The 17,455-nt window shown below is 37.5% G+C and overlaps 1 protein-coding gene across 8 annotated transcripts in view; it reads left to right on the top strand.

Annotated features, from left to right (window-relative positions):
• The window catches only part of ATP8A1 (ATPase phospholipid transporting 8A1), a 242,128-nt gene that overhangs the window by 99,678 nt on the left and 124,995 nt on the right, over nucleotides 1-17,455 (top strand). For 7 of the 8 annotated variants that reach the window (XM_019928250.3, XM_019928247.3, XM_019928246.3 and 4 more), the window contains 5 exons: nucleotides 1,051-1,156; nucleotides 2,754-2,836; nucleotides 7,136-7,185; nucleotides 11,098-11,167; nucleotides 16,719-16,803. In XM_019928250.3, the coding sequence (XP_019783809.1) occupies nucleotides 1,051-1,156; nucleotides 2,754-2,836; nucleotides 7,136-7,185; nucleotides 11,098-11,167; nucleotides 16,719-16,803 (394 nt within the window). The remainder of the gene's footprint in view (nucleotides 1-1,050; nucleotides 1,157-2,753; nucleotides 2,837-7,135; nucleotides 7,186-11,097; nucleotides 11,168-16,718; nucleotides 16,804-17,455) is intronic. The other variant, XM_073805203.1, reaches the window with a different exon arrangement.

The raw sequence follows: 17,455 nt of genomic DNA, 5'->3' as shown, positions 1-17,455 counted from the left end.
TTTCTTTCTCCTCAGGCTACACTGGCTTTCTTTTATTTTCTCAAACACACTTCATTCTTTCTTCCTTTAGGACCTTTTCAGTCATGTGTGATTCCTGCTTGTTGGAAAACTGTGCTTAGTTCTTCATGAGGCTAAAACTTCAGCAGCTTAAAAATCACATTGTCATGAGAACAACCACAGACTGGCCTATATCATATTATATGATATTTGCACATTTATCCTTTGAAACTCTTTTCACACTATAAATAAATAATGCTTGCATACTATTTATGTTCTGTTTTCCGCACTAGTCAAAGCTTCACATATCAGGGACCTTGTCTGTTTTGTCTGCTCTTCGAGGCTTAACACAGTTTTTTTTCAAATAATGTTCTGATTTACCTTTCCAGTCATTTCACTTTTTTGGTCCAAGAGCATAGAGGAATATTTTTCCTTTATTAATTCGAATGACATTTTTCTTCATCAGGTACCAGACAAGAAGATGTTTAATTTTAAAAATCTGACTGCTTTCTTGCAGAAAGGATCTTGTCTTCCTCAGGCCATGAGAGTTCATTGTATAAAGGACTTCTCAATCAATCCTTTTTTATTTAGTAAAACGTGTATCAGGTTAAGGTTGCCATTTTTGCAAAAAGAGAGGACAAACCTTACAGAGGAATCCCCTGCCATCGTCACCTCAACCCAAAGTAGTGGAACCACAGTAAGAGTAGATGCCTAAAATTTAGATCTGATCAGGAATTAGAACCGGGTAAATGAACATTTTAGAATTTCTCTCCCGTCCTTAATAACAAGATTCAACCATATCTGCCTTTTTCGCTGTACGGTTTCTATTTAACAAGACAAAGTGGTCTTATATAAATGTTTAGAAAAGGAATGAGAGGGTGCACGAATGAATGATTTTAGTTAAAAATATTTTTTCTTCATAATAGTTGTTGACTTCCACACCTTCAATATTTAACAGCTGCACTCTTAGTAAATATGCATGAAGTAGTATTACTATCATTAGTGTCAAATGTTTAAACGAAAGTGGCTAAATTATGTGTTTATTTCTTACAGCCAACTGCACCTATAATATGTGAATTTCTTACAATGATGGCAGTTTGTCACACAGCAGTACCAGAGCGGGAAGGTGATAAGATTATTTACCAGGCAGCATCTCCAGGTACAAATGAAGCAATTGTGAGGTATTGCTTGCTGGAAAATTGTTCTGAAATTTGAGATTGTTCAGAAAAATTTAATTTGAGGAAGTAAAATAAACAAGTTATGTTTTTCAGATTACAAATTTTATTTACTAATTAGATAAACCTTGGCTTTCAAAATTAAATATATATATTTTAAAATATATAACTTTGTGTAACATTTGTTATATGGCATAAATTACATGTAAATTTGAATAACAAAATTCATACAAGTAAAAAAAATGGTACTTTACATATACACATAGTAAATTCTCCCTTCTTCATAAATAACTAAGAATAAACTGTTAGTCATAAACTGTTTTTGCACATAAGCAGACAGGAAAAGGAAGATCTGTTTGCTTAAATAGAGCGCATTTTAGAATACCAATTTTGCTGTCTTCTCTTGGAAATGATAATCAGGGAGTTCGTTGTGTATTTATTTGGATGAGAAAAGTTTTACACATTTGAAGGGATTCCATAAAATATGTATTAGCACAGTTATCATTATTTAATACTTAGGCTTATTTTCAATGAAAAATTGGGTAAATAGTCAATTTGATGATTGTAAGATTTCAGGAAAGAATGAAGACACTTTGGGGAACTTTTTTAATAAGTGTTTTAAACTGTATTATCAACCAGCACCTGCTCCCTTGTAGAATGTACCAAATTCCTAAAAACCAAAAGATACATCTCATATCATTAAGATAGAAACTATGTGAATGTTTTATCCCACACCCTTCCCTAAGAAACAAGAAGGTCTGATGTAACAGGGTGATGTAAGTAAATAATATATAATACAACAAAGCATCAGTTCATTTATATCCATTTAAATTGACCCCTCAACATTAATAGTATTAGTTCTTCTACATTAAACATTTTAGGAAGAAAAGGATAAAACTTAAGGCAATTTCATGCCATTCATTTTTTCCAGTTTTATTAAGAAATAATTTACATATATCACTGTATCTCTAGTACTTACTTATCTTATAACTGGAAATTTGTACATTTTGATCACCTTTCTCCAGTTGCCCCTTCTCCCACCCTCCACCTCTGCTAACCACATCTGATCTCTTTTTCTATGAGTTTGGGGTTTGTTTTCTTTTTTTTCCCTTTAGATCTTACATATAAGTGAGATCATACAGTATTTTTCTCTCTCTGTCTGGCTTGCTTCACTTAGCATGATGCCTTCATGTCTATCCATGTTGTTGGCAAATGTAGGATTTCCTCATTTTTTTATGCATCATTCATTTTGAGAAAAGTTTTCCAGAGAATATGCTGGACCAAGGGGTATATTTAATTATCCTTCTTAGGTATGTTTGGCTAACAGTGAAACTTAATCTTCAGAAATATGACTCTGGGGTCTATATGTGTCTCAGATTCTTAAGATCATTCTACTCATTCCTTTGGCATTGTCATATAATTTTAAAAGAAGTGGATTTCAGTAAAAGGAGCCAGAATAAAAAGAATTTTAATTCTTTTTAAAATTAAGCAGAAAATTGGATTGCAATAGTGTCTTTCTCTCGTATTGGGGGTAATTTTTTTTTCACTGTATATTTGCTTTGTCCTGTTTTCCTAAAACAGATGAAGGAGCCTTGGTCAGGGCAGCCAAGCAACTGAATTTTGTTTTCACTGGAAGAACACCTGACTCAGTGATTATAGATTCAGTAAGTTATTTATTTTTAAGTCTGTTTTTTATCAAAGTAATACATATGCTTAGCTTCAAAGATAAAATAATACCAAAGAAGCTCAAAATAGAATAGAGGTTCCCAACTCTAGTTCTCCTCCCCAGAAGCAAAAACTTTCTATTCTTTTAGCTATTTCTTCGGACATTTACACATCTTATATATTTTTTTTAATGTTTGATTAATGATATATGTGTTGATTCTTCAATTTTAGACATATCTACTGACTTTCTATTCAGTTATATTAAATGAGGAGTTATTTCTCTTGACTCACCATCCCTTCCCAATAGTATTATAATTATATTACAGTATTTGGTTAAACAAGTATTTGGACCCAGATTTTTAAATGGTCAAAAGACTTGAACAAACATCTCACGAAAGAAGATATACAGATGGCCAAGCACGTGAGAACACATCATCAGTCATCAGGGAAATGCAAATTAAAGTCTCAATGAGATACTACTGCATACCCACACAAAAGGTAAAATTAAAAACATTGGCAGCACCGAATGTGAACGAAAACGCAGAGCAAGTAGATCACCTGTTTTTGCTAGTAGACGTGTAAGATGGTACAATCCCTTTGGAAATCCTTTTAGAGTTTTCCAACACAGGCAAACATGTACCCAGCCCAGCAGTTTTACTCATACTTAACCAGGAGAAGTGAAAGCATATGTCCACAGAGAGATGTGTCATGGAATGTTCATAGCAGCTGTATTCAGAGTAGCCAAAAACTAGAAACAAATCAAATATCCATTACTAGGCGAATGGATGAACAAATTGTAATATACAATGGAATAGCTAAACAATAGAAAAGAGTAAAATATCTGTTCATCAAGAGCCTTAATAAATCTCAGAAACATTATACTGGGGAAAAAAAATCAGACACAGAGGAATGCATACTTTTTTTTAATTTTTGGTTGCGTCAGGTCTTCGTTGTTGCGTGCAGGCTTTCTCTAGTTGCGGCGAGCGGGGGCTGCTCTTTGTTGTGGTGCGCGGGCTTCCCATTGCGGTGACTTCTCTTGTGGAGCATGAGCTCTAGGCACCTGGGCTTCAGTAGTTGTGGCCAGTGGGCTTCAGTAGTTGTGGCACATAGGCTCAGTAGTTGTGGCTCATGGGCTCTAGAGCGCAGGCTCAGTAGTTGTGGTGCACGGGCTTAGTTGCTCCGCGGCATGTGGGATCCTCCTGAACCAGGGCTCAAACCCGTGTCCCCTACATTGGCAGGCGATTTCTTAACCACTGCACCACCAGGGAAGTCCCTATTTTCTTTTTTTTAATATTGTCTTTCCAGATACAAAATTATCTCCTGAAAATAAATTTTTTTCTTTATTTTCTAAACATGAATCTCTTGTCTTTTTTCCAACTGCTTGATTTTCTACCTACTACTAATTGTTCCATACCTTCTTAGTGCACTTTTATGGGTACAATTACACCAGATAATCTGCCAGTGGGTAGTTGTTTCCCTGAGACATCCCTCCAGAAGTCCTCCATTCTCCTTGGTCTGGGCCCGTTTTGCCTGCTTCTCTGGCACTTGGAATTCCTTTTGATTGTCTCCTGTTTTGGACTTTCTATTTCCTGTAAGTCAAAACTTCTTTCTTAGTAAACTCGCTGGTGTTGATAGAACACATTTTCTGTCAATTTCATCCTATTGAAAAGGTGTTATTAGAGAAGCGGAAGTCACAGTAGTGACAGCCTTCAGTAAACTTAGCTCCTGACTCAGGGCTCCAAGCTGCCCTGGTGGACAGTTCAGTCTTACTCGTGGTTGTCAGGAGGAATTGCTCTCCTGTCTCCCTGGGGACTTTCTTCACCTCTCTTCTGTGTTAGATTTTCTGTTTCCTGGATCCCATATTTTCTTTGTTCTTGGCTTACTCTTGTTATTGTGGAACACATTCTTTATTGGCTTCTTGAGAAAAGGTGCATGGAAAGTTATTTGGTTTTTTGTTTTGTTTAGTTCTTTCAAGTCTAAACATTTTTTATCCTATTTTTCTACTTAATTGGTAGTCTGGCTGAATGTAGAACTCCAGGGTGGAAAATCAGTTTCCTGAAGAATTTTGACTGTTCTTCTGTCTCCTGGCTTCCAGTACACCTAATTGAGAAGTCATAAGCCACTGTGGCTCCAGTCTTTGTGACTTGCCCACCCCTCTCTCTCTGGAAGGTTGTGGGATGTTCCTTGTCCCAAAAGTTCTGAAATTTCATGACAGTGTCCTTAGTGAGAATATTTTAACCCATTGTACTGGGCACTGAGGGGACACTTTTCCATTTGGAAATCAATATCCTTCCATTATGGAAAATTTTCTTGAGTGATTCTATTCATTTTCCTTCCCTCTTTTTCCTCTTCTCTCTCTTTTTAGAATTCTTGAACGCATCTTTTAACTTTTCTGTCCTGCTCTTCATGTCTTTGCCTTTTTGTTCTACTTTTTGGAAGTTTTCCTCCGTGTTATCTTCTCAGACTTCTGTTGATTTTCTTTTCATTTCTGCTATCATGTTTTGAGTTTCTAGAAGCTTTTATTGTTTTTTCAATATTTCTTTTTTTTTAATAGTACCCTGTTCTTGTTTCACAGGTGTTGTACTTATGTTTCTTCTCTGGGAGGAATAATGATAGTTTTTTGACGTTTTCTTTTTTAAACAATTATAAGCATTTAACAGTTTAAATAAGCACATGGTTTTTACTGGAATATAAAGTGGTCTTAAGCTGTCATTATAGTTGTTTTGATTATTGCAATGGGAAAATGATACTTCACCAAAAATTAAATATCAACTTTCAATGTTCTTTTCCAGAGTTTTCCATTCTCCACTAAGGAGAAAAGAACAGCATTTAATTACTGCAACACTTGCATATGGGATGTATAATAGACTATGCCAGATCTTTGACAAGAGCTTCAAAATGCAGAATCATAAGGCCAGTCTCCTCCTATGCCACCAAAGAGCAGTATACAGGACCTAAATAACAATCACAAACACATAACAATTGTACAAGCCATCTTTTTGTTTCAAACATTTTCTTCATTTGCTTCATGAATGCCATTAAAAAGCATATACTGGAGAGTACAGCAATATTGGCAAAGGTATAAAACACTGCAAAAAGTTTTATGCCACCAGGAAGCCACAGTAATCCAGTTCCAATGAGACAACAGAAAATGCCCATAGAAAGCATATGACACACCACTTCATGCTGGTGTTGAAATGGAGGGAAGAGGCATCCAGGACCTGTCCACCAGCCCCTCATGTCCATCAAGAAACCCAGAGCCTGACACTCCACAGGCCGACATGGATGTTTTCTTTTTGAATTCTCTTTCCTCCAAATTGCTCTTATCTGTTTGTTTTGGGTATCTATGATCCATGTTAATAGCTGTCCTTGAATATCTATTAATCTTTGGTTTTCTCATGATTAAGAGTGAAGACCTTGAAAGCTGGTATGGCAGTTCTGAGCATGAGGGTGTTTGTCAACATTGGGCTTCACTGTGGGGTGGTCTGGTGGGATTCCTTTGGGAAGTCGTGGTTGTCTGTACCTTTAGGGCTTCTCTTGGTCTTGTGAATTCCCCAGAGATTCATTTTCTGATTTCCACCTGGAAAGGTCTGACTGCCAGAAGGTAGGGGGCCAAGTGGGTTGGGGTCATTGGGGCCTAGCCTCTAGTACAAATGTGATAACAGTGCTGTATCTTCAAGTGTGCCAGTCGACTTCTAGATGAAAGAGCCTCTGTTTTACCCTCTATAGACGAAGCCTCGGTCTTCTGCCAGTATGCAGGAAGAGCCAATGCCCAGAGCTGCTTTTCTAGTGGCTCTTGCCCAGTCCTCCCATTTTAGGCCCCTCTCTTTCCTCCCAGTTCTAGAGCTACCTGCTATTCCACTTCCTTCAGCCTCTTAGGAATTATGTGGTACAAATCGGGTTTGTTCTCAGCTTTTTCCGTGGCTACTGCAGGCTTTGAAACTTCTTGTATCTGCTAAGGATGCGTTTCTCACTGATCTCTTTTCTGGTTTCCATATTTTTCGTGCAATTTTCTCTTCTCTTATTTTCCTGCCATTGCAAGTTTCTTTCTGAAGTGTTTTTTGTTTTGTTTTTCCTGTAGTTTTGATGGGGCTTTGGGAAGGATGAAAATTAAATGTGTATGTTCAATCTTCCATCTTAACTTGAAAAGTTAGTAAGTTCAATTAAAGATGATGTATTTCAGAAGAGACAATTTGTTTGTGTTGACATTTTTTACATTAAAATTTCATGACTAGGGTTTATTTCCAAGAAGCCAAAGATGCCAACTCTATGTAATCAAGTTTTCCTTTTCTTCATAGCTGGGGCAGGAAGAAAGATACGAATTGCTCAATGTCTTGGAGTTCACCAGGTAAAACATCTGCTCTGTGGTTTGTATGTATGACATAAATTTCCTTCCATTTTTATTTAACTACATTTATTTATACCAAATATTAAATTAAAATCTTCAATGCAATTTTTAATTGTCATATCTGTAAGTAAATCATAAACAGCACTCTTCAGAGTCTTGTAAGGCATTACTCCTAGAGGCAATATAAAAATATTTTTGAACATAACTGTCTGCATTACAACTGTAGGGGGTATAGGACCAAGACAGTGATCTGGAAATATCGTTATACTTAGAGGTGCCAAGATTTATTTAGCATGAAAATGAATCAGAGTCAGGAACCCACCATTCTAATTAAGTGTTCATTATAACATCTAATTGGATACCCATCTCTCTGTTAGGTATAAAACCAGTTCCCATGTAGTAGGCAAGGGCAGAAAGCAAAAGGATTATTTTACTTACTTTATTTCCTAAGGTCAAATAAGAGAGGCCTTCCATTATGGTCAGTGATATCTCTATGAGTTTTGGGCTCTTTATTCCCACGTGACTATGTAGTTTCCCAACTAACCTACATTCTTGGGGCAAAATGACCTCAGCTACAGACAAGAGGGTCTTTATAAAGATTGTGTCATCATTCAGGGGACACTTAAAAATATCTTCAGGACGTAATGCTGCTGTTCAAGGAAATAAGTGTCCACTTTTTTTCTTGAACTTTTTCCTACATAAGGCAAGTCTGTACACTAAGAGGCATTTTCTTTTCTGTGCCAACATTTGTTGCTGTCTTGGTTAGGAGTGACCACATGCCAGTCGTTAATATCAAAAGTAATGGGATCTAATTTATTATTTAAACATTGTGGTTTTTTTCACTTATATGCACTGAAAGGGTCAAAGAAAAATGCATAAGAAGAAGTTGGATGATTAACTGTCATAGAATATTCTCAAAGTGTATCCCCCATCTTTTTTTTTCCACATCAAAGTGACTGTTTGTCCTAAACCTACTTGTATTATGTCTGTAATATATTATAAATAGTGTATCAATTAGCATTTGGATATGTTTGTTTACGAACACACACTTAGAAACACTATGTAAGTGGTAAGTGTGTAAAGAAAAAAAAGCAAAGTTAGCAGCTCTTTCAGGATGCTGTGATGGGGGAGGCTTAAGGGTATTAAAATAATCTCTGAAAGACATGAGTGGTTTACACTAGGATGATGGTAGAGAAAATAAAGTGGAGTTGATAGAATGCAGATACCCTTTGCAGGGATGTCAGGGGGCCATTGGTATGAATTGGATGCGGCAGGAGAAAAGAGGGGGAGGGGCTAGGGTTCCTGGCATGAGTGACTGGGTAGATGGAGGTACTGTTTACACAAATGGTGGATACAGGATAGATGCTGAGGCTGAGATGTTTGAATCGTTAAGTTTTAGATGCCAGTGATATATATATATACATAGAGATGTCAGGTAGGCAACTGGTTATAGAGGCCTGACACATAGAAGCCTATGGCTGAAATATAAATTTGGTAGTCATTGGCCTGTAAATGGTATTTAAAGGCCATGAACGTGAGTTGGATCTCCTGGATATAAAATAATAATAGAGTAAGGGAAACAAAAAAGGCTGAAGATTGAACTACGAGTAACTCTAAGGGTTGATTAGCAAAGAGGAATTAGCAAAAGAGACTGCTCTGTGATTAGAGAAAGAGAGTGTAAGAACATAAAGCCAAGGGAAGAGGATAATTTCCAGGAGGGTGTGGTCATCTGTGTCAGAGACTGCTGCAAGGTTAGGTAAGACAAAGCTGAAAGTAGTTGTTGGACTTAGAGATTCAACAGCTGCTGGAAAGAGAAGCAAGATGGGAGTGACTGGGGAATGCGTGGGAACTGTGGATGGCAACTGTTTTGAGAAGTTGAGCTGTGAAGGGGAGTAGAGCGTTGAAAAGGGATGCGTGTGGCTCAGCGGGGAGGGTTGTTTGGGATGAGTTCCTCAGGAGAGAGACTAGAACTGTTTCAGTACTGATGAGAAGGATCCATTCCAGGAGGAGAAGATGCAAGTTCAGGGGAGAGCAGCACAGCTTTAGGAGTGAGATGACCAGGAACGCAGGGTGAGAGAAGATTCACAGCGCATGTGAAAGGAAGGTCTCTGATACGAAAGGAAGTGTTCCTTCCATGGTAACAAGAAACAAGACAGAGGATGGTCCACAGTGGATAAATGTGCAGGTTTTAATGGCAGAAAGAATAGGGATTTCTTGTTGGAGGCTTCCGTCAAGGTGACTGCAAAAATTCTGAGGGTCTGGAATGACAAGGGCACATTGGAGACTTGAGGAATGGAGAGGTGCTTATAGTCCTGTGGGGAGACAGAGAGCAAGCAAGCTTATTAGAGAAATGTAGATGACGAGGCAGCATGGAGCACCCAGTGACGTTGGGACCATGTGTTTACTAATCTCTGGCTGGTGACTTTGCTCCAGCAATGTCCACTTACCCTGATGGACCACAGAAAGGGTTCCTATTCACCCAAGATTTGGGAATTTTGCCAGGAGAAGAAAAGAGCAAGAAAGTTGATGAGTTTGGGACCATGCCATCAAAGCTGCATTAAGAGAGACATGAATCATGAAGGGCTGAGATAGAATACGTGGATGTGATTACAAAAAGGGGCCCAATTAAAGGTAGTCCTAAAGCACAGGAATGAAGATCAGAGATATTAATACAGTGGGGATTAGAGATGGAGAAAGAGAGAACTAAATACTCCTAGACATTTCCGAAGGAAACTCCAGCTGTATGCTGACACCAAATCTAACTGCTATATTGCACTCATCTCAGTTTTTTAGCCACAGAACGTTATAAGGTAACACAAGTAGACGCAGACACTTGAGAAGTCTTTTTTACCCCTGGTTTCTGGAGAGAATATGCTTATACACAATTAGTTCCAAGTGAGGCTTATCCTGTGCAATGCCATACCTGTTTACTCTGTTCACTGTTACTTGCAATCTCTTTGCTAATGCATTAAAAGATGTTGTATGTTTGACTAACAATTTTTATCTGTCTGTACTGCCAACATAATGTTAAATTGTTTGTGCTCATTAACTAGAATTTGCAAGATAAATTAGGTTTTTTACATGATGCCAGTGGTTTGCTAGTAATCATTGAAAAATGATAGTCATGAAGGCTTAAGTGGGTTTTTAAAGTTCTAGTGTTTGCCTTTATGTGTGATTGGATGTGTACTTAAAATTGACTTTCTGTTTGAATTAAAAAAAAAGTCCCACAAGGACTCAGAGGCAAAAAATACACAAATCAATTTTCATTGCAAAGTAAAGGAGCTGTTACAGTGGAGGATTCCTGGACTGAATGTCAATATTATGACATAGTATGAGAGTGTTTCGTGTTTGGTAATTGCAATCATTGTTGCTTTTTTTGTGGTCATCCACTTATAATGCTTGGTGTCAGTTTATTTATCTCTTGTAAAAATAAAGTACAGTGTGTGTGTGAAAAAAAAAGTTATAAAAGTTCATATAGACAAAAAAAGATAATTTCTTTGAAGTACGGTAAATCAGCCATGTTTGAATATCAAAAAAATTGATTATCATTTCTCTTTTTAATAATTCATCGAAAAAGATACTGGTTTAAATATTTTTTAAATCTGAAAACATTGAACTAGAACTCTCCTTTATCCTAGTGGATACTAACTCTTGCAGGTTTCTAGGGAGCTATTTTGTAAATTATTCCTCTAGGGAAGCAGATGGTACCCTGGTGCCTTAAAAAACATAATGTAACTTTCAAAGGACTCAGCTATACACCCAGGGGATGGTTTGTGTATGTGGAAGGATCGGCCTCATAATTTGGTCAAATTTAGTTTTTCACTGGGAGTATTAAAATATGTGAGACGTGACAAACAAATAGGTGTATCTTCTCACTACGCTGACACATTGTGGAAAACCTCTTTCTTTCAGTGCTAGAAAAAGAATGTCAGTGATTGTTCGCACTCCATCCGGGAAGTTACGACTTTACTGCAAAGGAGCCGTAAGTTTTTATTTTTGTCTTTTACAGTTTTGATTTACGATGGTTTATAATGGATACGTTAAGCATTCTGCTACGGAAATGTAACACAGATGTTTAGCCTGAAGCTGCTGACGTCCACTTTGGGTAGTGTTTTATAGTAATAGTGTTCAGCCTCTTCTGGTGAAATATGGAATTCCTTCTGGGTAAATTTGGTGCTTTGAAAAAGTTTGGCCTGGGTTATTTATATAATTCAATGTTTGGTACATAATATTTGAGGTTTGTTGTTTAGAAATATGTTAGAAGCCAGTTAAATATGGAAAATATTTTAAAATTGAATTAGAGATGTAGTGACCTATACCAGTTTGAATTTAATTTTTTAAAGGCCGTAGAAATGGGGGAAAAAATGGATCACAATTACTGCTATAATTTCTTCATGTGGAGATTACTACTTGTATTGTATTTGCATTGGTTTAATTATAACAGAATTTCTAACTATTGGTTGGCTATGGTATATCGGTAGGTTATATTGACAAAATAGTCATTCTAACTGAATTTTTCTAGTTGAAATATGTCTACACTCATGGAAATATAAGAAATCTACTGCCCAGGGCCTTTTCTTTCTAATTCTTAAAATTAGTTAATATTTCCCTTTTGAATTATCCTTTCCAGGTACCTAGTATAGTTGGAGTAGTCAGGTAACTTACCAACTTGGAACTTTCCAATTTCAACTATAATCACCAATCTTGCTTTATTACATAGAACTTGGAAACTGAACTTACCAAGAAACCCAAGCTTATTATTTGAATTCCTGTTGAGAATGTTTTTCAGTGCCTTGGTTTTAAAGCATTGAAATGTAATTTTTGAATGCCTTGGTTTTAAAGAATTTTGGTAGAATTATTTCGTGGTGTCTCGTGAATGTAGTTTTAGAATTCCTTTGGTTGTTGATTCAAACATCTAATATTTGTTTGCTGCGTGCATTTTATCTACTAGACTTTCAGCTGGATTTGGGGGTTAGGAAGATAAGACTCAAAACTTGTCAGGAGCTTAAGACTACTCAGGGAAGTATATATAAAGAGAAGATTAGGATACAATATTAAAATATATTGTAAAGATCTTCCACCTCCCAGTGGTAATACATTAAGTGATAAAGTAATAAAGAGAGCCCTTAAGACCTCCCACTTTAAACGGTTTGTATGTGTCCAGTTTAACTACACCCAGTCCACATCCTCTTTTCTTAGTTTTGAGTAATCCAGCTAGAAACTTTGTTTGGGGCATTAAAGCACTGAATAAAAAATAAAAACATTGGACTTCTTTTTTGAATAATCATGAAGATAGTTTGCATACATTAACTTGCTTATTGCCGCTCCCAAATTAGTTATGATATGTGGTTGAATACTAAAAAAGCATAAACATGTAAAACAGCAAGGTGCATTTGAGAACTATGTGCAGTTTGGCAGGGAATAGCAGAATGTGAGGTTAGAAAGGTGAGCATGGGTTTTTCATGCTCGAGAACTTGTTCTTTCTTTCTGGATCATTCTGATGCCATTTAGAAGGTGACTTAAAGCAGAAAAGAGATGTATAGAGAGTTAGCAGTTGAAGCTGTTGACTACAGTCCAAGAAAAAGTTGATAAGGATCAAAACCTTATAACAGACAATTGCAGAGAGGATTAAGAGGACAGAGAGTTAGGACTTAGTAATTGATTACATGTGGGTGATGAGGGAAAAGATGATCTAGGATTATCAGATTTCTGTTTAGCTAACTAAATAGACTAAGTGATACCACTTACTAAGATAAAGAGTTGGGAGCTACATCTGGGCCATAAGAGCAAAGATACCTGCATTTCACAGGGGAAGATATATGGGGTGCTGATATAGGAGTTAAAAGTGTAGCTGGAAACTAAAAGCAGGGGATTGATGAGATCTCATATGGAGAAAATAATGCATGAAAAGAGAGGAGGGCTAAATGTGAAAAGTAGAGGATTCAGGAAGGACATTGAAATTTGGAGGAAAGCCTGAGGAGTCCGTTGATTCCTTGGCAGAGTGAATAATCAACAGTGACAAGTGCAACAGAATACCTTAGTAATGAAAGGCAATTAAGAAGTCTTCAAGGGCTTCCCTGGTGGCGCAGTGGTTGAGAATCTGCCTGCCAATGCAGGGGACACGGGTTCAAGCCCTGGTCTGGGAAGATCCCACATGCCGCGGAGCAACTAGGCCCGCGAGCCACAACTACTGAGCCTGCGCGTCTGGAGCTTGTGCTCCACAACAAGAGAGGCCGCGACAGTGAGAGCCCTGCACACCACGATGAAGAGTGGCCCCTGCTCACCGCAACTAGAGAAAGCCCTCGCACAGAAATGAAGACCCAGCACAGCCAAAAATAAATATAAATAAATAAAAATTTAAAAAAAGAAGTCTTCAAGAATACTTTCCAGTCAACATGGTATTATCTGTTCATAGTTTGATGCACCTCCTTTATTCCAAAATCATAGCAGTGATGGATATAGTATAAAGAGAAAACAGAGGTAGACCAAAATAGGTATAGAAAATCAAGGTGGTACACTGAACTGAAGTCTTGAGCTGAGATGGGTAGGAGTCCCAGGCCCTGGGTTGGGAATCAGGGAGCAATGTCTAGAGTTTGGTTTCTGTGGGACAATGGGCACAAATAGTACTTTCTGTAAAATGCAGATAGGAGCCAGCCTCCCCTCTTTAAAACCTAAGATACTGGTAAACTTCCTAACCAGGAGAAGAGCTGAGGAAAGCTCATTCAAGCCCCTACTGGAGAGTACAGAAAACCACTAGATTGAAATGCACGTGAAGAAGGAAAGAGCAAGAGCAAAACTTGGAGACACATGAGGAAATCTCATGTCGAAGAGAGAACAAACATGTAAACAACTGGATCATAAACTCACCCCAGATGAAATCATTTGTGTAAACTGTTCTGACAGAGGATGTTTAGAGCTCAACATGATAAAGAAATTACAGTTATTTTTAATCAAAAAGAAATTTGGGAGAGAGGGGAGAATAGGTTACATGTAAGATAAATTAGAAATCATAAATTTAAGAAAAAAACATCAACAAATGAAATAAGCTCTAGATAGAGTTGGAGGGGTGAGGATGGAGTTAGTGAATTGGAAGATAGTATTTGAAGAGTTCATTTAAAATATCACACAAAGAAATGGGGTGTGTGTGTGTGTGTGTGTGTGTGTGTGTGTATGACTTATTTTTCTTGCTTTTTTCCAGATTTTCAGTAATTGGGTTGTCTTGCTTTGTTAATTTTTAAGTGAAAAAGAAGGAAAAGTACACAATACACAAGTTGTGTCTGCAGTAGTAGCCAATTTAGGGAAAGTTACATTTACACAAATAAAAATTTAATTTATTCAAGAAAATAATCCTACTCCAATATTTATATTCAAGAGAGAAATTAGAAACTTGAGTAATACACTTAATGCTTTAGGGACCTTAAAGTGAGTGCAAATTTTCAAATTAAGTGCCCCCGAAATAAAATTCTGTGCCATATGCAAAAAAGACCACATCTGAAATTAGTTATTTCTAGCCATTCACCACCACGGCAGAGGCAAAGTGCAGATAATTCTGAAAGGCACACATAAACACAGTAAATGTTTGTCTGTATTTAAATATAGATGTGTATAATGTCTTTAGCAAATATTCCAGCCCCAGCTTCATGCAGCAGATCAATCTCAACTTGGTGTTTAGCTGGACAACAAGGGCAGATTCCTTGATGATTAGTAACTGGCTAATTTATAGCAAGATTATCTGCATGACATCAGTATAAATTACAGTGCTTAGCTAAGTAATTATATAAGACCTTTTTTTTTCCTACTTGATACTTTATTATTATTGATGCTTAAATTTCATTGTGTAGCTCTCCTTTATTTGGCTTTACTGTATAATGTGGTATTCCATATAACTGAAATTTGGGGATAACTGAAAATTACATCAGTGCTTTGTTCATTTCACACATATTTTTTGAATACTTGGCGTGTGCAAGGCACTGTAGGTGAGGGACAGAGCAGCACTGGAACTTCAGACTAAAAGATGAACAGGAAAACAATGCTTTGTATGAAAATTTACCGAAGACAAATTCTTGGCCATGAAGCCTAGGCCCTTCACATAAGTGACTGTAATCTGACAGTGCATACCACTCCAGCAGCATCACCCCACCATGATTTTCCACTTCTACCTTGCCAAGGGCTAAGACACCAGATACGTAAATCCATTTAGGGTGATCATCAGTTTCTTCCACTAGAATGCTTAACTACATTGCAGAATTTAATCTCCCTAGCTTTATTACGTATCACTTTTGTTTTCGTGACTTTAATTTTTTTTAAGATTTTCTTAATTTTAAAATGGCCTATTTTAATTTCATGGAAAATTTCATTAGCCTCTCAAAAAAATAGTTTGTAAGTTATACCTTTCGTTCTCAGAAAGGAGCCATGAGGGGAAATTATCATTTCCTTTTGCTTTGCCCCTCTTCCCATTCCACCACTGAAAAATGAAGAGAAATTCATAATCGGAGCCTGGAATATTCCATCTGTTCTGAGGTCACTAAGTTCTGTTTCTCTCAAGGGTTCTAAATCATACTCCATTAGTCTGCTTCCAAATCTCAGCCCTGAGACTGGAGACCCCAAAATGAGTAATGCCACTGAGAAAGTAATTGCAGGTAAATGATTTATTTTTTCCTGGTCTAATAAAACCATGAAGGCCAAATACTAAAATTCCTAAAACATTAAACCCAAGCTGAAGAACAACTAAAGGAACAATAGGCAATTTATAAAGGGACAAGAATTAGAGAAGCGTGCTGATGCTTAAAGTTAAAGCTGAAAGGGACTTTAAAGATAATCCGGTAATTTAATTTTACAGACTAAATAAATTGAGCCTTAAGGCTAAAGTAACACAATGAGAAATATTCATCTGTAAGGTAATGCTAGGCTTGTCCAAGATCCTCCCTGCTCTACCCACCAGCCCACTCCATGAATTTAGACCTGTGTTTCTCAGAGTTTGTTCTTTTGTGAGCACCAATCCCATGAAGATGCCCTAACCTCTAAGAGGTTCAGTAGTAAGTTTGGGGCATATACCATACCGCCCCCTTGGAACCACCATGCGCATTAGCGTTTTAAAGGCTCTAAGAAGTATTGCCGCAGGGCAAGCTCTTTCGCTTTGTTTAGTCCAGCATTTCCCAAACTCTTTGAGTCCTGGACCATTCTTCCTTATAGCACCTGTGAACACTGCATTGTTCTGCAAAATCTTCAGGAGTTGGGGGAGATATTGCAGCACATCACAGGTAGGCGAAGTATTGATAGAATATGAGGTTTTGAACATTGCAGTAATTATGGATTTATTCAGAAAGGAGAAAGATGAAAATACAGGACCAGAACCTTATTTCTTAGTGTCATAAGGGAAACAGTGTTATTAGGGAAAAATATTTTGTACTTCAACACTAATGCTAAAAGTGATTTTTTTAATACTCATTTGCTGCTAATAATGTTGCCAACATCAACTTTATTAAACTCAGAATTCTTAGTTTAAGTGTGTATACCTTCTGTTCGTTTTCCAGGACACTGTAATTTATGACCGACTAGCAGAGACTTCAAAATACAAAGAAATTACCCTAAAACATTTAGAGCAGTTTGCTACAGAAGGTGAGTGTAATATGGCAATAAAGCATGATTAAAATAAAGTGAAATCCTATACTACCAATATATTACAGTATCATTCTTATTATTTTACTTAGAGATTCCTAAAGTAAGATGAAAAGAAATGTTGATAATTTAGATTATACTCTATGCTGTTCCCACCCATTATTTTTATTTTGCTCTCCTGTATTAAAATTTTGAGAGACTTTACCCCCACGTTTTAGGGGATGTAGGGCCTATAAATCTGTTTGCTTTTTAGAATAAATACTGTTTACAGGGTTTTTTTTCCCCAGCATTTCAGACTTTCTTCAAACACACAAATGGTAACAAAGGGCACCCACAAGTGACAGGCATGGTCCCTAAGGCCTGGCTCAAAGGCCATGCTGGAGGGTGTGAGGGACTTCTCAGCCCTGCTCCCTCAGCAGCTCTGTCCCTTCCTACTCTACACCTCACAGGCACCTCTGAGATCAGTTAAAAGTGCGCAGAGGGCTTCCCTGGTGGCACAGTGGTTGAGAGTCCGCCTGCCGATGCGGGGACACGGGTTCGTGCCCCGGTCTGGGAAGATCCCACATGCTGCGGAGCGGCTGGGCCCGTGAGCCATGGCCGCTGAGCCTGCACGTCCGGAGCCTGTGCTCCGCAACGAGAGAGGCCACAACAG

This window comes from Tursiops truncatus, chromosome 5 (genome assembly GCF_011762595.2).
Source record: "Tursiops truncatus isolate mTurTru1 chromosome 5, mTurTru1.mat.Y, whole genome shotgun sequence".
Lineage (NCBI taxonomy): Eukaryota > Metazoa > Chordata > Mammalia > Artiodactyla > Delphinidae > Tursiops > Tursiops truncatus.
The sequence above is the reverse complement of the archived record's forward strand: the minus strand, read 5'-3'. Positions and strand labels throughout refer to the sequence as shown.